The sequence below is a fragment of the Fukomys damarensis genome, unplaced genomic scaffold (assembly GCF_012274545.1).
Source record: "Fukomys damarensis isolate Sample0158 unplaced genomic scaffold, DMR_v1.0_HiC HiC_scaffold_1, whole genome shotgun sequence".
Taxonomy (NCBI): domain Eukaryota; kingdom Metazoa; phylum Chordata; class Mammalia; order Rodentia; family Bathyergidae; genus Fukomys; species Fukomys damarensis.
In genome coordinates this window covers 58,071,225-58,089,256 of record NW_022900913.1, presented here as the reverse complement: position 1 = coordinate 58,089,256, position 18,032 = coordinate 58,071,225, and the positions used below count along the sequence as shown (strand labels likewise).

Sequence of the window (18,032 nt, the reverse complement as noted above, 5' to 3'; positions counted from 1 at the left end):
ATTCTAATTTCTTCTGACTTCTAAAAAGATTATATTCTCTTAATTTGGTATAAAATATTAAGAAGTCCTTTGGAAAGTATTGTTAATTTTGTGTTACAAAAATACACTTAAATAGATGTAAAAGGGCATCAGATGACAATGAACAGCATCCTTTTGGGTTGAAATTATACTAATGAAAGGATTAATTCTCCACTGGTGAGATCATCTCTCCTCTCTCCTAGGCATAATGTAACCAGAGGAGGTAATAATGACTTGCTTTCAGTGATATTTAATTTTTTAAAGCAAGCTTCAAATCACATTAAAGGAGATTTATGAAAAGGGGCCAGGCTTAAAAAGTGGCAAGACACTAAGCTCTAACTTATTAAACTATCCACTATCATCTGTTATTCAAGAAGTAGTTTAGGTTAGCTGGATAAGAGCTACTATTCATGAAGGACTGTAGCCCAGATTTACCCATACCTATTTATTTCTATGAATGAGCTGTAAACATGCAAACTACAGTACTTATTTTAATACACAGGAGACTTAATTTAAAAAGTTCAATTCTAGAAGGCTGCTATGGTTTGGATCTGAAGTGTCTCCCAGAATCCCACGTTACAGGTTTGGTCAGCATCCTGTGGTGCTGGGCAGGGGGCACTTTTAGGAGATGTGGTCTATTAGAAGGAAATGAGGTCACTGGGACTTTTAAAGTGAGAATTGAGACCCTGGCCTCTTCCCTGCTTCCCAGCTGCCAGGAGGTACTTGTCATGATGTTCTGCCCCTCATAGGCCCAAAGCTGTGGAGTCAAGTGGCCATAGACTGGAACCTCTGAAATGATAAACCAAAATAAATCTTTCCTCCTTATAAATTTTCTATCTCCATTATTTTGTCATACCCATGGAGAGTTGGCTAATATGGGGGCATTTTGATATGCTAAGAACCCAGGCAGACCTGGGTTTAAATTTAAACACTGAAACTTAACTAGCTATACCTTCTCAGGCAATTTATCTGATCTCAAGGTCTGTGAGTCTTAATATCCTGGTTTTTAAAACATTTTCAGGTTTGTTCAGGTTTAAATGAGTGACAGTGTGTATGAGCTCCAGCACAGTAAAAACACGTAAGAAGCACACAACTAACATGGGTTCTCGCCTCTCACTTTCATTCTTAATTTTGTAACATGTGAATAAGCCAACAGGCCTGGCTATAAATATTAGCATGTAAATAATTGCAAAATCAAAGAAAACAAAAATCTTCAGTAAATAAACAACAAGTAAAAAAACCAAAGTCATAGACACACACACACACGCACAGGTATTTGATCTTTAAGTGAAAAGGACAAATACATCCTCACAAATTATTTGTCAGGCTTTATTAATATAAAGTGTTTCTGTAAATATTATGAATAGTGATTTTTAAATAAGTTACACTGAGCACATTATGAGTATGAATTCATAGTTAAGCATCATGAGATCAAACTCAGTATTATATACTATCAACATTATTAAATTTGAAATTTTTGTGTGTTCAGATTAAAGTCTTAAACACAATGAAGAATATTCTCGTATTGGTTCTGGCTCTGTGATTGTAAGTTTCTAAAATGTAAATTATTTATCTTTATTAAAAAGAGCTCAGGGATGGGATATATCTCAGGGGTACAGTGCTTGCTCAGCATATGCAAGACCCTGGGGGATTTGATCTTGAACATCGTCAAAAAGGTGAAAATTTAAATTTATCAGATTTCAGAACCTTAAAACATAATAGGATTAGCATACTTGCATATCCTACTATGCTAATACTACTTGTCCAATATCAACCAATTATTTAAAGTTAATTTTGATAGTTATTAAATGTGTATATCATGAAATTTGTCAAATGTTGACAGTAACCTTCAGCATATGAAGGAAGCATTTATTTCTATCTTGCAAAGTACATTAAGAAACAAAGTTGCTTTTTAAGTTAAATACATATTTCCTAACACCACTAAAATAATTACATTTGGTAATACTTCACAGGTGCTAGGAAAAATAAGAAAAAGGTAAAGCAGATATCACAAGGTATAATTAAGTGATTCCTCTCTCCCTCCCTCCCTTTCTATCTTTCTTTCTTTCTTTTTTTTTTGGTACCAGGGATCAAACTCAGGACCTTGTGCTTCAGGCAGGCCTGGTGGCACTGAGTAAATCATCGGCCCTAAGTGACTCATCTCTAATGAGTAGAAGCAGAAATGATGGGCTATGTCCAACATGGATTACAAAAGAATATGATTTCCATGTTGGAAGCTTTTATTCTGAGTTGAATTACTCACTCTAAGAATGTCAGCTGCCACTGTGACAGACCTGTGAAAAGGTCATACGAAAGAGTTTGGAAAGTAGATTTTTCCTCAGACAAGACTTCAGTTAAGACTGTAACCCTTAGGGGCCAGGGGTATGGCTCAGTGGTTTCACTGCCTGCCTCGCAAGTGCAAGGGCTCGAGTTTGATCCCTGGTAACCCCCCCCCCCAAAGACTGTAATCCTGGAATAGCTTGACTATAACTTCATGAGCCAAGGAATTTAGCTAAACTGTGCCCAGACAATATGATATATACATATATAATCTCATATGGACAAGCATTGATCCACATTTTGAGTATCACTGATATAAACTGCATTCTAAAGACTGTTTTCATTTGAATGAAGTAAAAATTTGAGACACACTATTAAATTGATCAACAGAATAATTTATGCTAAATAACTTCTTCCCCTAGAATCTGTACAAGAAAACTTACAACTCAATAGTTTTTGCAGTATTTAGAAAAACAAGTGAGACAAAATTAAAGGGAACAAAAGTAGGTACAGAATGCATGATAAGATTATATAGAAAGGTATAAAATTAATGACAATATTCCAGTTAAGTTTTTATAAAATACGATATTGGAAAAGCTTGGATTTCATAGTGTTTTACATGCATTCTATGCATCATATTTAATGTTCAGAAGAGAGGAAGAAATCAAGGTACAGATTTAGCAGATACCTTGAATAATATAATATAGTTAAGAGCTGGCATATCTGGTACTGTATTTTAGGTCTGAAGTCAAAGTCCTTATATTTAATTACTGTACTGTAAAAAGAATAAAATATAAACTTAATAGAATCTTTCAGAAAAGAATGACAGCCGTTTTGTAGGCTGATGAAAAAATAAAATGAAGGCAGTTTGAATGATAATATAAATTTCCATAAAATACAGTTTATAGCCTAAATTTATTTTTAATGACATCATTATCTTGAAACTTTTCTGTAGTCTTGAATACCTTTGGATTCAACTCCCACTATGGGGAAGAGGATGGAGTTATTCGTGAAATATAAATAAATAAGGTTTACGGAATATCCTGAAAAGTGAGAAATACTATAGCAAGAAATATATTTGGGGTTCAATTGCAGATCCTCACAGGATCCAAAGGCAATTTCTTCAATAATCATGGTAACTAAATCAATATTTAATTTTTACCAGGCTTGCTTTCCCCAAAAAATGAGGTGCAAATCAACTATTAAAGGAGGGGCCAAGGATTTAGCTTAGTGGTTCAGCTGCCTGCCTTTAAAGCTCAAACACCTGAGTTTGATCCCTGGTACAAAACAAAACAAAACAAACAAACCAAAAAATTACATGAACCAGGATTTAAGGCAAATTTTTTTTTATCTGTTAATGTATTTGTTGGCATGTAACACTAGATATGAAAAAATACAATTTCATCTACATGTACGTGTTTACACTTAAAAATGCTTCTCTGGCCTGGGGATTTAGCTCAGTGGTACCGTCCCTGCCTTGTAAGGACAAGGTCCTGAGTTCAATCCCCAGTATCAAAAAAATAAAGCTTCTATTTTGTACATATATATAATAGAAATATGGCATTTTACTTTATTTCAGTCTAGGTGTTCCCAATATACTCTACTGTACATTTTGTTTACATATATTATAATATTATAATGTATATACTTGTAAGTCATGAAGACATGTTTATATTTTGTAATTAGCAATTTCACTGAATTTTTAGGATGACTTCAGTGTTTACTCTAATGATTAAAGTTCATTCTTGCTGCAAAAATATTTTATACAGAAATGCATAAGAGGAAGACTAATATGTACTGCTATAATCTACTAACCATTAGTATTTTAGGATATTCATGATTTTTTTTTTATTCTATGTCTATTTTCTTCAAAAATATGATCATGTTATCACACTGGATTTGGAACCTGTTTTTGTCCCTCTTAATCACGGATTTTTAAATAATTACAGAGCTGTAGCATCCCTTTTTTCTTTCATAAATTGTCTATGTATACACATTATAACTGTATTTAGAATATTGTTGATTTCATTCTATATACTGTTTCATATTAGTATATGCTCTACATTTAAGACTGTATGGTAGGCATTTTCCCATGGCATTATGATATTCCTGGGCATTTGAGTTTATCTTTTTGGGGGTTGTCTGAAGTTTGCTTTTTTTTTTTTTTTTGGTACTGGGGATTGAACTCGGGTCTTTGAGTTTGCAAGGCAGGCCACCAAACCGCTGAGCTAAATCCCTGGCCCTGTCTGAAGTTTTTTATTGCTCCAATATCTTTGCCTGCCAGTTCCAAAATTTAATGTAATTTTTTCATGTCTGTGTAGCGTGACATTGTATGGTTAGACCATATTTTACTTAAAAGCTTCCTAATGACAGCAGTTAGACTATTTCTAATTTTTTCTCATTATAAAAATTGATATGATAAGTATCCATACCCATAATCTCTTTGGCAGTGTCTTAATAAGATAAGATGCTTCAATAAAGTCAAAATAGTTGATTTGACTGGGCAGGAAATTACATCTTAAGCTTTCCAACAACTAGAACAGAGAATAACATAATTATATGACTCTTTTTAGATTTATATAAAGAATTATCTCTTTGTTTGGAGATTGTTTCCTTCTCAGGAATTCTGTTTTAAGAAAACCAAAGTAACAAGACAATGTACATCACTACTGTTCAAAGCAAATGCAGAAACAAAGTCCAAGAAAATATCTTATGTTTATTAATATTAAAACTCAAATTGAACTGACAGAAATAACATCCCTAGCTGATTCTTCTTATCTACTTTCATACCTGCAACTTCTACTTCAAATGGAAGAAACTGTGTTAGGTTTTTAAACATTCCCATTTAAATAAGAAGTCTGCCTCCAACTAGGTAAATGACCAGTTTTCAAAATACCTTGTGAAAAACAAAAGCAAAGAAATAAAGAAGGCATATAAATGATTATCATATGGAGCAAGAGGATGATTGGGTAAAATTTCACACTGTAAAAGTTTTACTTAGTGAGGTGCTAAAGTTGTTTCTTAAGAGAAGGAATTTGTTTTCTCTTTCATCACTTTTACTAAATGTGAGACCTTCCTAAATATTATCTTTGTAAAAGGCAATTGAGCAGCAAGAATGACTTCCCTTTCACAATACTGATTTATCTCAAGTTACAGACAACCTCTCTCAAGTTGGAAAAAAATGAAACAGAAAAGAGAAAACATCAATTTCCATTAAGGTTGGCTACATTTGCTACAAAAGCTAAGAATATGTATAAATAAGTAATAACCAATATTTTCTATTTACCAAAGGTCAAACAAGTACTAAGTGCTCAAAAAGCATTTTCTCATTACACATGATTCACTAATTTAGGTTGCTCAATACAGTATCTAATAATAAAATACATAAGGAAATTGAGGATGAGTATTTATGTAATTTATCTACAATTACAAGAGGTATCCAAGCCAAAATTCAAACCCAGATTGTCTCCAGAGCCCACATTTTCTACTGGTGTATAAATAAATATATAACCGCTGCCTAAGAGGCCAGTCTGATCTTCAATCTCAAAAGAGATTTTCATTCGGTATACAATTGATATAGGTGGGGTTTTTTTTTATACTTTGAAGATGTTACTCCACCATTTTCTATCAAGACTGTGAGCATTTACACTGTTTATGTGTGTAAAGTGTCATTTTTTTCAGTCTTCAAGATTTACTCTTTAACCATGATGTACCTTTGTACTTATCCTGCATGGTGTACTTTATACTTATCCTGTCTGAGGTCCACTGTGCTTTATTAGTATGCAAATGTTTTCCTCATCTGAGAAGATTTTGGCCATTATTTTATTAGCTCTTCTTTCTCTCCCCCTCCCCAATCTCTTCTCTTGTAGATTTTTGTTACTCTTTATATATGTTGTCAGTAGTTGAGTTTCTATTTTTGTTTTTTCATTTTAAAAAATTTTATCTTTCCCTTCTTTGGGTTGTTTTTTTTTAACTCTGTGTGATAAACAGGATTGTCAACTAGATTGGCTCAAGAGCTTTCCAGGGGATTGGTAAAGCACACTTCTGGATGTGTCTGGCTGGGTCATGGAGGCATGACCTTGGGTACAATACCTGGTCCCTGACCTCTTCCCTCTCTGGCGCTGCCCTCCTGCTCAAGCAGGTTTGCTCCATCACGCCTTTCTGTCATGATGTCTCTGCCTTGGAGACAGTAGATCGTAGAATGAAACCTCTGAAACCATGAGCCAAATTAAACCTCTTTTGCTTTAAATTATGGGCTTTAGGAATTTCCCTGAGATGGAAAAGTTGACTAATATTCTCCATCTTGAAGATGAAAGATCAATTTCTCTGTCATAATTTTACTATTAAGCCCAACCAAAAACTTCATTTGTAATTTCAGATTTTTCTTTTCTTAGTTCTAAAAATTCCAATTGGTTATTTTTGTATTTATTTTTTTGCTGAGATTTCTTCTTAGGCATACAAACATACTGCTTTACTTTATTAAATATAATTTTTAACAGTTGTTATTGTCTTTGTCAGATAAATTCAACATCTGGATGGTCTTGGGGTTGACATCTTGTCTTTTTCTTTTGAAAACCACTTCACATTTTCCAGGCTCATAATTTACATGATATCCTGGATATTGTGAATATTGCATTGTGAGAATTCTGTGTTATGTCCTTCCATGTTAATGTTTTTAATGGGCGATTAAACAAAAACCTCATTAATATTTAGTGAGCAGAGAGAGGCTCAGATGTCCATTCAGACTGCTTCAGTTTGCTCTGGGCATGCATGATATATGCCAGCCAGAGACACAGTTGAAGCCTATACAGTGTAAGGCATTTAGAATTTCCATCCCCACGCTCTCTCACTTGCTGGGTTTACTCCGCACTCTTCAGTGGTCCTGGTTGCTCAGAAACCCCTGCCCTGGTTTTTCCAGAAAGAAGGGTGGTAAGTTTTCTATTGGAACTTTAATTGCGTTGTGTCAGGTCTACACATAAGGCAAAAGTGCAAGGTACTCATTCTGTAAGGGTCACTTCTTCCAAGTTTTGATGCCCTCCAAAAATATGCTTGATTTCTGTTCACTCTCTAGAGCTTTCAAGTAATTGATTTTTTTTTTTTTTTTTTTGATATGGGGGATCGAACTCGGATCCTTACGCTTGCAAGGCAGGCAGCGGAACCACTGAGTTAAATCCCTGGCCCCAAGTAATTGATTTTTAAACTTTTTATAGAGTTTATGTGTAGGAGCTTACTCCTCAATACTGGAGGTAGAAGTTTCTTAATAATTAAAAATAAAATGGATGTGTACATACTTCATATTCCTAAAGTACCAAAATAACTGTTTTTCTTTCTGAAGTGCAGCTATTCTGCATGTTAAGACAGATGTTTGCTGACAACACTGATTTTTCTCCAAGATGAAAAGGAAGTATAGCAGCCAAATAAGCTCCAGACTCTTCTAGAATTTTAATCCTAGATTGATATTAGATGGGTCAACACACTCATTCAACTATCAAGCATTTAAGAGAGGTACTTAGGACTTCCGCAGTTTTAGGTTTGAATCTATTCATGCTGTCCATTTCCACCACTTTCTTCAAAGAATAGAGGTAAATCATGTTCCTTTGCTTTCCACGGACACTTGCCCAAACTCCTGCTTCCTCTTCAACTGCCTTTTTTAACATCTGGTGTATTTGTTTTCAACATGCAGCAATGCTGCCTTCCCTAACCCGCTACAACTCTGATACTGCATCTATTTACATTTTCTTCTATTTTTCCAAAATAACCCCTTAACTGAGAAAGACAAAAGGGGCTTTACTAGGCTCAAAAAGTCCCAGGGCCCCCCCTTTTTTTGGTACTGGGGATCGAACTTGGGTCCTTGAACTTGCAAGGTAGGCAGTGGCACCACTGAGCTAAATCCCTGACCCCCACCCCGTTTTAAAAGAATATTACCTACAAAATCTACTGTTTGAATTATGTACCTACTTAATCTTAACCACAAAATAGTTTCTGTGCTTATTCCATGAAAAGCTAACAATAATCCCTAAAGCAAAGACTTTTTAAAGTCCAAATGGGCAAATATTTGTTATATATAGTGTGCATAATATTATTTTTTATTTTTTTAATGCAAAAATTTCACTACAGTGAGCAAAGATAAATGCATTAGTACAATAAGATGTACTCTGAACCTTAAAATAAGGAGTGCCTCATTTGGTCAAATTATTATTATTCTGGAATGAATAACAATGGTTAAGTCTTTTCACTTGGGCCAGGAAAAAGAAATGCAAACAGTTCATACTTGGTTGTGAAATAAAATTAAGGAATGCAGCTTATTAAACCTCAGTGTATCTTCAGGATTGATGAGGCCCAATTTTAATGTTTGAGTTTCTTCTTTGGGCAACTTCATTTGTAACTATTCATATTGCTTACCTTACACTTTCTTGACATGCATCTCTCAAAGAACAACTAAAAAACCCCCACTATTCATAAAATGGCTAACAATAAAATTCTATTTTGCAATTACTACATGGATCTACCTGACTCTATATAAATTGAAGCTATATAATGGTATCTTAGGAAATATTAATTTTTTAATATTTTGAGAATTTTGTTATTTTATTACCTTTTGAATTAGTCATTATTCAAATGGATTAATGGCATAATGGTACTGAAGATAAATCATCATTTATCATGTTTCAGTTTTCATATTATGCTGCCTATAATTATTTTGGATTACAGGTGTGTCCACCATGGCTCATTTATTCTTACTTATTTATAGCTTTCATTGAACATATTTCAGAGTTCTGAATTTTTCATTTTCTGCCCATCATATTAAAAAGAAAACTGACAGAAGAGTTTTCAAAATTATTATACAAATCTGAAGATGAATGTAAAGAGAAAAACAGCATTCTTGACTTTGATGATGATGTTGGTCATATAAGTAAAATCTCAGACTGAATTCTCAGACGATACAGAGAAGTTATTTTTTCAAACTCTAGAATAAGGGAAAGGGCAATGAATTTTGTAAAAACAAAGAGGAAATATGACATTCCTATCTAGTTAATCATCCAACAGGAAGGATATTATCATGGTATATTTTGAAAAGTAACTGAGAACACTGATTGCATTTTGCTAAAAGGATGCTATATGGCAGTGTTTGTTCATTCTTCAGTATGCATGTATAGTAAAAGTTACTTGATACTTTTTTTTTTCCCCTGGTACCAGGGATTGAACTCAGTACCTTATGCTTGCCAGGCAGGTGTGGCACCATTGAGCTACACCTCTACCTCTACTCAGTAATTTCTTTTAAGTGAAGTGCTTAAGGCTAACGTATATACAAAGGGGGACAGAAAAGAAATTGATGATATAGAAGTAGAAAAGCCTCATGCAATCATAGGTGGGGCTTTATCAGAGGTAGCTGGATCTAAAGTATATGACTATTTGATTCATGGTGCAATGCTAGGATCAAGGGCACTAAAAGGGTGTGAGTGCTACAGTGGGTAGCCTGGGTAAGATATAAGGGGCAAAGAGCTATGGTCCTCCCTTTGTTGCTTTTGCTGTCTTAGGCCTGCAATGAACTGTTTCTCCTCTGTGACATCCCTCCGCCAAATGCCACTCTGCCTTAGAGCCAGCCAATCATGGACTGAAACCTCTACAAACTGCGAGCTAAATAAACCTTTCCCCCTTTAACTTTAGGTGTTGAGTATTTTGTCTCAGAAACAAGAGAAAACTAATTAAGACACAATAAAATAAGGTATTAATGAGTATCCCTAACCACTACCCTCCCACTCTCTGCAAGATAGAGCTATCCTTGAAAATTTAAACGATAAAAATAAATTCTATGGGCCTTTTGAGATAGATATGCAAAGTCATCTTAAAGATAAAGCAACAGGCAGCTCAATCCTGTAATTCCAGCACCCTGAAAGGCAGGTAAACTGTAGCCCAGCCCAGGCAATTTAACAATTTAGTGACCTCTTATCTCAAAAATAAAAGAGTTGTAACTCAGTACAAAGGCTCTGGGTTCCATCTGCATCACCAAAAGGGGGTGGGGGAAAAACATAGAAAGAAAAAGTAACAGAATAAGACATGGCAGAATGTATAAGAATACAATAACCATTGATATTAATGCAAAATACATCAACCTAATGGAGTGTAGATGGTCAAAAACAAAAAGGCAAGCAAGGTAAACACTTCAGTGCCTATTAAAGATATCCATCTCCATAATAGGGATAACCTAGCTTAATGCTATTAACCATTTAGACTCATAATTCCCCTTGATAGAAGATAAAGATATGACACTGAGAAATGAAAAAAGAACATGAAGTATACATTTGAGATTAAAATAAAGAAGAATTGTGGGGTTCAGAAAAATGGAGAGTAGAGGCTCTTGCAATACTGAGACAGAAAACAGCACTGAAGTAATAATTAAGAATAGACACAGGGCTGAAGCCATACCTTAGTTGCACAGCCTCTGCCTAGCATATATGAATCCTGGGTTTGAATCTCAGCATCACACACAAAACAAACAAATAAATAAAAATAATTGGCATAGCATATGTGTCTTCTCCCTTAGCCTATGAATCCACCCAAACAGGAAGATTTTCAGGTTACGGAAGTCCCATTACAGCTTTTTTTCATTATTCCTCTCACAGTTTTTCCCCATCACTGCTTCAATGACTGCTACAGGTAGAGGAGGACCAGAAGAAGGAAACCAGTAACAGGCACCTAGTAATGCACAACATTTACACACAACATGGAAGTCCCATTACAGCTTTTTTTCATGCAGCCTTTCATTATTCCTCTCACAGTTTTTTCCCATCACTGAGGAGGACCAGAAGAAGGAAACCAGTAACAGGCACCTAGTAATGCACAACATTTACACACAACAGCAATGTAAAGCATTAAGAGGAAAGAAATTAGCACCAGCAAAAGAAATTAGGAGAGAATATTCCACAGCTGTCTGTTGTTTTTGTTTTGGTTTTTTGAGACAGGGTTTCACTACGCAGTTGAGACTGACCTGGAACTCACTATGTAGCCCAGGCTGGTCTCGAACTTACTGCGATCCTCCTGCCTCAGCCTCCCGAATGCTGGGATTACAGGTGTGTGCCACCATGCCTGGCCTCCACAGCTGTGTGTTGCAGGGACTATTTCTATGAAAAGAATAAATATCGGTTTTGGTTTTTTGAGACAGGGTTTCACTACGCAGTTGAGAATGACCTGGAACTCACTATGTAGCCCAGGCTGGTCTCGAACTTACTGCGATCCTCCTGCCTCAGCCTCCCGAATGCTGGGATTACAGGTGTGTGCCACCATGCCTGGCCTCCACAGCTGTGTGTTGCAGGGACTATTTCTATGAAAAGAATAAATATCATGATTGGCCCAAAATCAATTACAATGCATTTTTATTCAATAGATTTTAAGATAGACTTTTCATGTTCTAGGAAGCAACTGGGAAAGTTTGTTTGAGCATTAAAAAAAAAAAACCAACTTGATAAATCCTTTACAGTTCATACACAGACTAGTAAACTTGGGTTGCTTACAGTGGGTATGAACACACTTGCTAATATCAAAGTCTAACTAAAAATAACTAATTTGGAAGATACGCAGCATGCACATGAGGTAAAATACAATCATTTTAGTACCAACACAATAGATTAAAATGTATAGGTAATTCCCTCAATACACCTACAATTATTTTACATGTGTTTGTATATGTACTTCTTTAAGTAGACTTACGGCTATTTTACAGTAGTTTGGTACAATGTCACTAGAGATATATTACATGCAAACTTCTTGCAGCCCCTTATATTTCTGAGACTAGAATTTTCATAAATGGAGGTAGATGCATTTAGCACATTTCACACAAATGAATATCCACTTTGATATACTCATGGAAATATGAGTTTATAAATGCACATAACAGCACCACAACTGGGATATACGTGATAATAAAGAATGGTTATATTAATAATGACATGTATTAAGCAATCATTTATTAAATATACATTCAAAGTCATATGATTATTCAGGATGAAGCCAGTTAGGATTCATACCCTAGACTATTCCTTCAATTCTAAGCTTATTGTGAATCATTAGTAGAAACCTCATGATTCTTTAATGGGCTTGAGAGGAACCCTGGGGGAGGCCAGTATGATTTATTGGCTAAAGGAGGAAAAAATGCAATAAATGGGCAAATAGTACAGACTTAATTGGAAAAGTCATAGCAATCTGCTGAGGAGCTTTGTAAATCTTTTAAATTTCTGAACTTCATTTAGAGGACATGCCTAATGTCACATGAATGGCAAGTCAAAGAGAGACCTATACATTTATAGTACAGTATTTTTAATGTACCAAAAATCAAATTCATTTAGAACATGCCTAATGTCACATGAATGGCAAGTCAAAGAGAGACCTATACATTTATAGTACAGTATTTTTAATGTACCAAAAATCAAATCATTTACATGACAACTTGGGTGGAAAAAGAGATCAGGACAATACTTGCTTAAAGTTTCAAAGTTTTATTATGATCTCCTAAACACAGAAGGCCCCATCCAATTCTACCTTAAAAAAAAAATCTTTGACTATCTTAAAGTCCCCATAAAGAGAGACCTATACATTTATAGTACAGTATTTTTAATGTACCAAAAATCAAATCATTTACATGACAACTTGGGTGGAAAAAGAGATCAGGACAATACTTGCTTAAAGTTTCAAAGTTTTATTATGATCTCCTAAACACAGAAGGCCCCATCCAATTCTACCTTAAAAAAAAAATCTTTGACTATCTTAAAGTCCCCATAGTAGTCAACATAATACCTTGTATGCTGAATGGTTGTTTTTTTTGTTTGTTTGTTTTGTTTTTGTTTGGGCTTTTTTTTTGGTTTTTTGAGACAAGGTCTCACTATGTAGTTGAGACTGACCTGGAACTCACTATGTAGCCCAGGCTGGTCTCAAACTCACAGCAATCCTCCTGCTTCAGCCTCCTGAGTGCTGGGACTACAGGTGTGCACCACCATGCCCGGCTGCTGTATGTTTTTTGAATTACATTCTGAAAGACAAGGGCTAATCTATTCATTAATTATAATGAATGCCTTCTTAATCCTTAGGGATTACGATAAAACTTATGAAAAAAAATGGATGAAAAAAGTTTAAAATTGTCGCATCCAAAGAACTCAAATTCTTAATATATACAGTCTCATATTACCATCTAAACATTTATCATATGCTAGTAGAATCTATCCGTGTGATGCTTGACAAAAGATTTTCATATATGTCAAGTCATTTTTTCCTTAGCTTCTCCTCCCACCTGTACAGTTAGAAACAGACTATAATGAAAATAATATGCATCACATACACTGCCTATTGTTTCTCGTCAGGCTACCACTCCAAACTATGAAAAAGGTAGCCTTATATTCCCCACTCTTGGGAAAAGCTGATTAAAGCACTGGCTGGCCAACTATCTGCTTCTTTTTAGGGATCTGAACTGACACTGAGAGGACACAGAAATTGAGAGGTAGTTAAACCAGGATAGACAAACATGCAAGGTGAGAGCTGAAAGAGACTGAGAGACAGAGACTGGAAACACAAGAACTCAAGAGATGAAAGATTCCATGAGGCCTCAGAGATGGACAGCAAAACACCAAGTTTCCAATATGTACTAGGACAGCTGAGGATTCCGAGATCTCTACAATAATCCTTCTGTAAATTGAGTTATCTTGCATATATTGCTGCCTCCTCTAATCAAAAGAACCCTTGTAGAACACATAACAAAAGTATGTAATTTGTCAATCATAATAAGCCACTTCATTACTATTCCCAGTGTGGCTCATTCTGAAATTGGAAGGCAGCTATGCTCACCACTGTACCACCAATGCAGGCGTCATTCTGAAATTGGAACTTATGCTACAGTCTCCTACGATTGCTTACTTAGAACCACTCTACTGCTGTCCCCTGTCTTGAAGTCAGGAGGAAGTACTCGGACTCACAACTGGGAATTCTAACTAATTCAACCCTTTTAGAGAGTCTCCTTGGCATGCTGTAAAATATATATATGCCATTACTGAAAATTTACCCAAAAAGTTTCAGACAACTGAACAAAAAAAATTAAACATTTCTTATATAAGCATATAGCAAGAAATGAAAATGCTTATGTGAGAAATGAAATTTTTCGACTGCTTATAAAGAGGATTCTATGAAGCAATTAAAACCAAGCCATAGGGTAGTGCAGGGAAGATATTTATAGTATATAGTACTGTTAAAATGAATATCTGAAACAGACACTTTCCAGATAACAAAATCCAAATGGCCAATAAAGACATGAAAAAATGTTCGACACCACTGGCTATTTGACAAATGTAAATTAAAGCATTACGATTCCACCTCACTCCAGAAATAATGGTTCTCAGTAAGACAACAAATAAATAACAAATGCTGGTAAAGCTCTGGAAAAGGGAAAGGAAGCCCTCTTCATAGTTGATGGCAGTGGATTCCTCAAAAAATTAAAACTAGAAATTTCATTTGACCCAGCTATTCCCCTTCTAGATCTTTTTTTCTTTTTTCTCATTGAGTTTACTGGTACATTTCAGGTATGCAGCACAGTTACATTCATCATTAGGATATTGCACCTTTACATGACAAGTCTTGGTTCTCATTTTTTCCCCATACACCTGCCCACCCTTCACCCCTTCCTCCCTTCCCTATTTACAAATACTTTATTTCCATTTTTTCATTTTCTCATGTTTTTTCCTTTTCTCACATTACCTTTCCCCTACCTTTCCCACTTCCCCTACACCTTTAGCTCTTTTCTTCCTATTTTACATTGTCAATTACATCATTAGGATCTTATGTACCATTATAGTTTTTCACACCAGAGAAATTACTTGGTATTTATACATGTGTGACTTATTTATTTCACTTAGGAGTATATCCTCAATATGTATCCATTTTCCAATGAATGATTCTAATTTCTCATTATTTATGGCTGAGTAGTATTCCATTTTATAGAAAAACCACATCTTTATCTAGTCTCCAATTGATGGGCAAATGGGCTGTTTCCAAGTTTTAGCTATTACAAACTGTGCCACTATAAACACAGGTGAGCATATATCATTGTGAATGGACTATTATCTAGAATATATAAAGAACTCCAAAAAATCAGCCCTCCCAAATATAAAGACCCGATTCAAAAATGGGCATCTGAAATGCACAGATATTTCTCAGACAAAGAAGTAAAAGCAGCAAGTAAATATATGAAAAGATGTTCCATATAACTGGTCATTCGAGAGATGCAGATGAAAATACCCCTGAGATTCTACCTCACCCCACAAAGAATGGCTGTTATCAAGAAATCAAACAATAACAAATGTGCATGTATTTTATTCTTCCATTGCAACTTCTTTCCATTAACACTAATAAAGTAAATCTCAACCTCTACTATGATGTTCTAATCATTATAGAGAAATCTTTCTGTACTTAAAAAATTTTACTTATATAAGTACAAAGAAATTATGTAGCAAGAACTTTTTTTTTTTTTTTTTAAAACAGGATCTCCCTATGTAGTTCAGACTGGCCTAGAATTCACTATGTAGCCCAGGCTGGCCACAAACTGGACAATCCTTGTGGCTCATCCTTCTGAATGCTGGGATTACTACTGTGGTGCACCACCACACCCAGCTGAGAACCTTTTTTTTTTTTTTAACAAAAAGTCAATTTCTCTCACATTAATACTAAATAATGAAGCAATTTCCCATTGAGTAAGAGGGCACCTTAGTAATCTAAGTACTGGTGATTACAATCACACACAAGCTGTAAGGACATCAAATAGAAAGTTCAATTAAAAATAAACATATACTCCTGTGATTCTCAATTTCAGTATGAACTGAATTTCTCAATAATTCACATAGTGATTTTGAAAACTAGTGCTTAAAAGAATCAGAAATAGGAACTCTAACCTTATTAGGAAATGGTAAGGCAAAGTAAAGCAGAATTCAACATTTTTAAAGACATACTTCCTGAAATTCAAGGAAAAGGAAAATTGTATTGAGGGTTTTTTCTTTTGAATGAAATCTTGAGATTATGTTTTAATATGTTGACGCAGTATTTTCAAAATCTTTATCTCTCAAGCCTTCATTCATTTGATTTGTTTTCAATTATGCATTATCATGATTTCACAATGGGAAAATGATTTGTAACTGACTTTTGGCAGATTGAATATCTATTGAGTGTATTTGTCAGAACACTTTCTTAACTGTTTTTCCTGAAGATCCTAGTAAAGCTGGCCTCTCTCCATTGCTACCAGTTATTTTCTGCCACCGTGCCTTTTCCTTCAACTTCAAAGTATCCTCATCTTTCCATCCTGGTAAGAAGTAGGTATTCTAAAGTTTAAAAAGGAATTTTACTGCTAGCAATTATAAGAAAATCGACAAGATATAAAAGTAGTTAACTAAAGGAATGCAGCTACAAAATCAAAGGGCTCACAATGTTATCTTTACAATGTCAGCAAAAAGATAATTGACAAGATATTAGATTTATTGCTCTTCCCACCCAATGCACCATCTTTCTATTGCCTATTCCTTTATTATTCAATAAAACTATTGCACTTTGGCCTTTCTTATATTAGAAAGGTTCTATTGCAACCTTCCTATCTTTCAGGGGTAGGTAAGTAAAAAGGGTTAACGTGGGCCTCAAAAAGATACTCATTTATAGCTAAGAGGTAGCTTAGGCTATCTCCCGACATTCTCATTTTAATTTAAAAATTTTCTAATGTCACTTGTTCTGACAAACTCAAAATTATTTTCTAAAAAATAAAAACTCTATTAACTCTACCAAGATGAAATGTTTGTGAGGCGACCGAAGGATTTCTTCAAAGTTGGGAAACGCCAAGTATGAAGTTTAACTTCTAAAGAACAAGATAAGAAGATCATCAAGATTCACACTGCTAGTTATGGGGAAAGAAACCCATTTGTCACTAGACAGGTCACACACGCTGTCCCCCAGGCTGTAGTTGAGGCGAAAGTGCCGGCACAGTTTTGCCCAGGCAAGCCCCAAGACGTTCCGGAAAGCCGCCATGGAATGCAACCCTGACATCCTCACCCGACAGTTATCTCCTGCCCTGGCCCGCAGTTCGTCATAAATACGCCAGGCAGAGACAAAAGCAAGGCGGAGAGGACGGTACACTCAACTGTCAAAGTAAGCCCACCCGTCGCCAGACTAGGAGACTTCCCTGCGAAGGACACTCACCAGTTGCCCAAGACTGCGACTACAAGTCCCAGGAGGCTGCGCGGCGGACAGAGCAGCGTCCTTCCCAGAATGCCGCTCAGCAGCGTTCCTATCCCGTCCTCTCCCGTCTCCACCCCGCCTACTTTTCTACCCGTCGTCCCCCGCGAGGACCAGAGGTAGGGTACGGGAGGGGGATCCCAGCCTTGGGCGTGTGGCGTCAGACGCCGGGCGGGGGACGGGACGGGACGGGACGGGGAGAGGTGGAAGGATGGAAGGGGAGGGCAGAGGGGAGGGGAGGGGATTAGGGAGGGAAGGGTAAATAGTGGGCCAGGCAGGAAGATGGCGGCGGTAGCGGAGGTGTGAGTGGACCCAGGTCCCGGCAGTTGGATTTTCTGTTCCCTTCTCCTTCTCTTTTTCCTTCTCCGACTTGAGGTTGGCACCGAGGGGGCCGAGTTCAGGTGGCGGCGCCGGGCGCAGCGCAAGGGTCACGGCGACGGCGGCTGACGGCTGGAAGGGCAGGCTTGCTTCGCCGCTTGTCCTCC

At 36.1% G+C, this 18,032-nt stretch overlaps 2 protein-coding genes across 3 annotated transcripts in view; one reads left to right on the top strand and one right to left on the bottom strand.

The window, feature by feature from the left end:
* Polk (DNA polymerase kappa) overlaps positions 1 to 18,005 on the bottom strand; it is a 72,388-nt gene extending 54,383 nt beyond the window's left edge. Inside the window, exons 1-2 of one of the 2 annotated variants that reach the window (XM_010619133.2) lie at positions 17,512 to 18,005; positions 11,528 to 11,620 (exon numbers count right to left, since the gene is read on the bottom strand). The gene's annotated coding sequence lies outside the window, so the exon portion shown is untranslated. The remainder of the gene's footprint in view (positions 1 to 11,527; positions 11,621 to 17,511) is intronic. The other variant, XM_010619132.2, reaches the window with a different exon arrangement.
* Positions 17,581 to 18,032, top strand: part of Cert1 (ceramide transporter 1) — a 135,103-nt gene continuing 134,651 nt past the window's right edge. Inside the window, exons 1-2 of the mRNA XM_010619153.2 lie at positions 17,581 to 17,666; positions 17,923 to 18,025. Coding sequence (XP_010617455.1) covers positions 17,581 to 17,666; positions 17,923 to 18,025 — 189 coding nt within the window. The remainder of the gene's footprint in view (positions 17,667 to 17,922; positions 18,026 to 18,032) is intronic.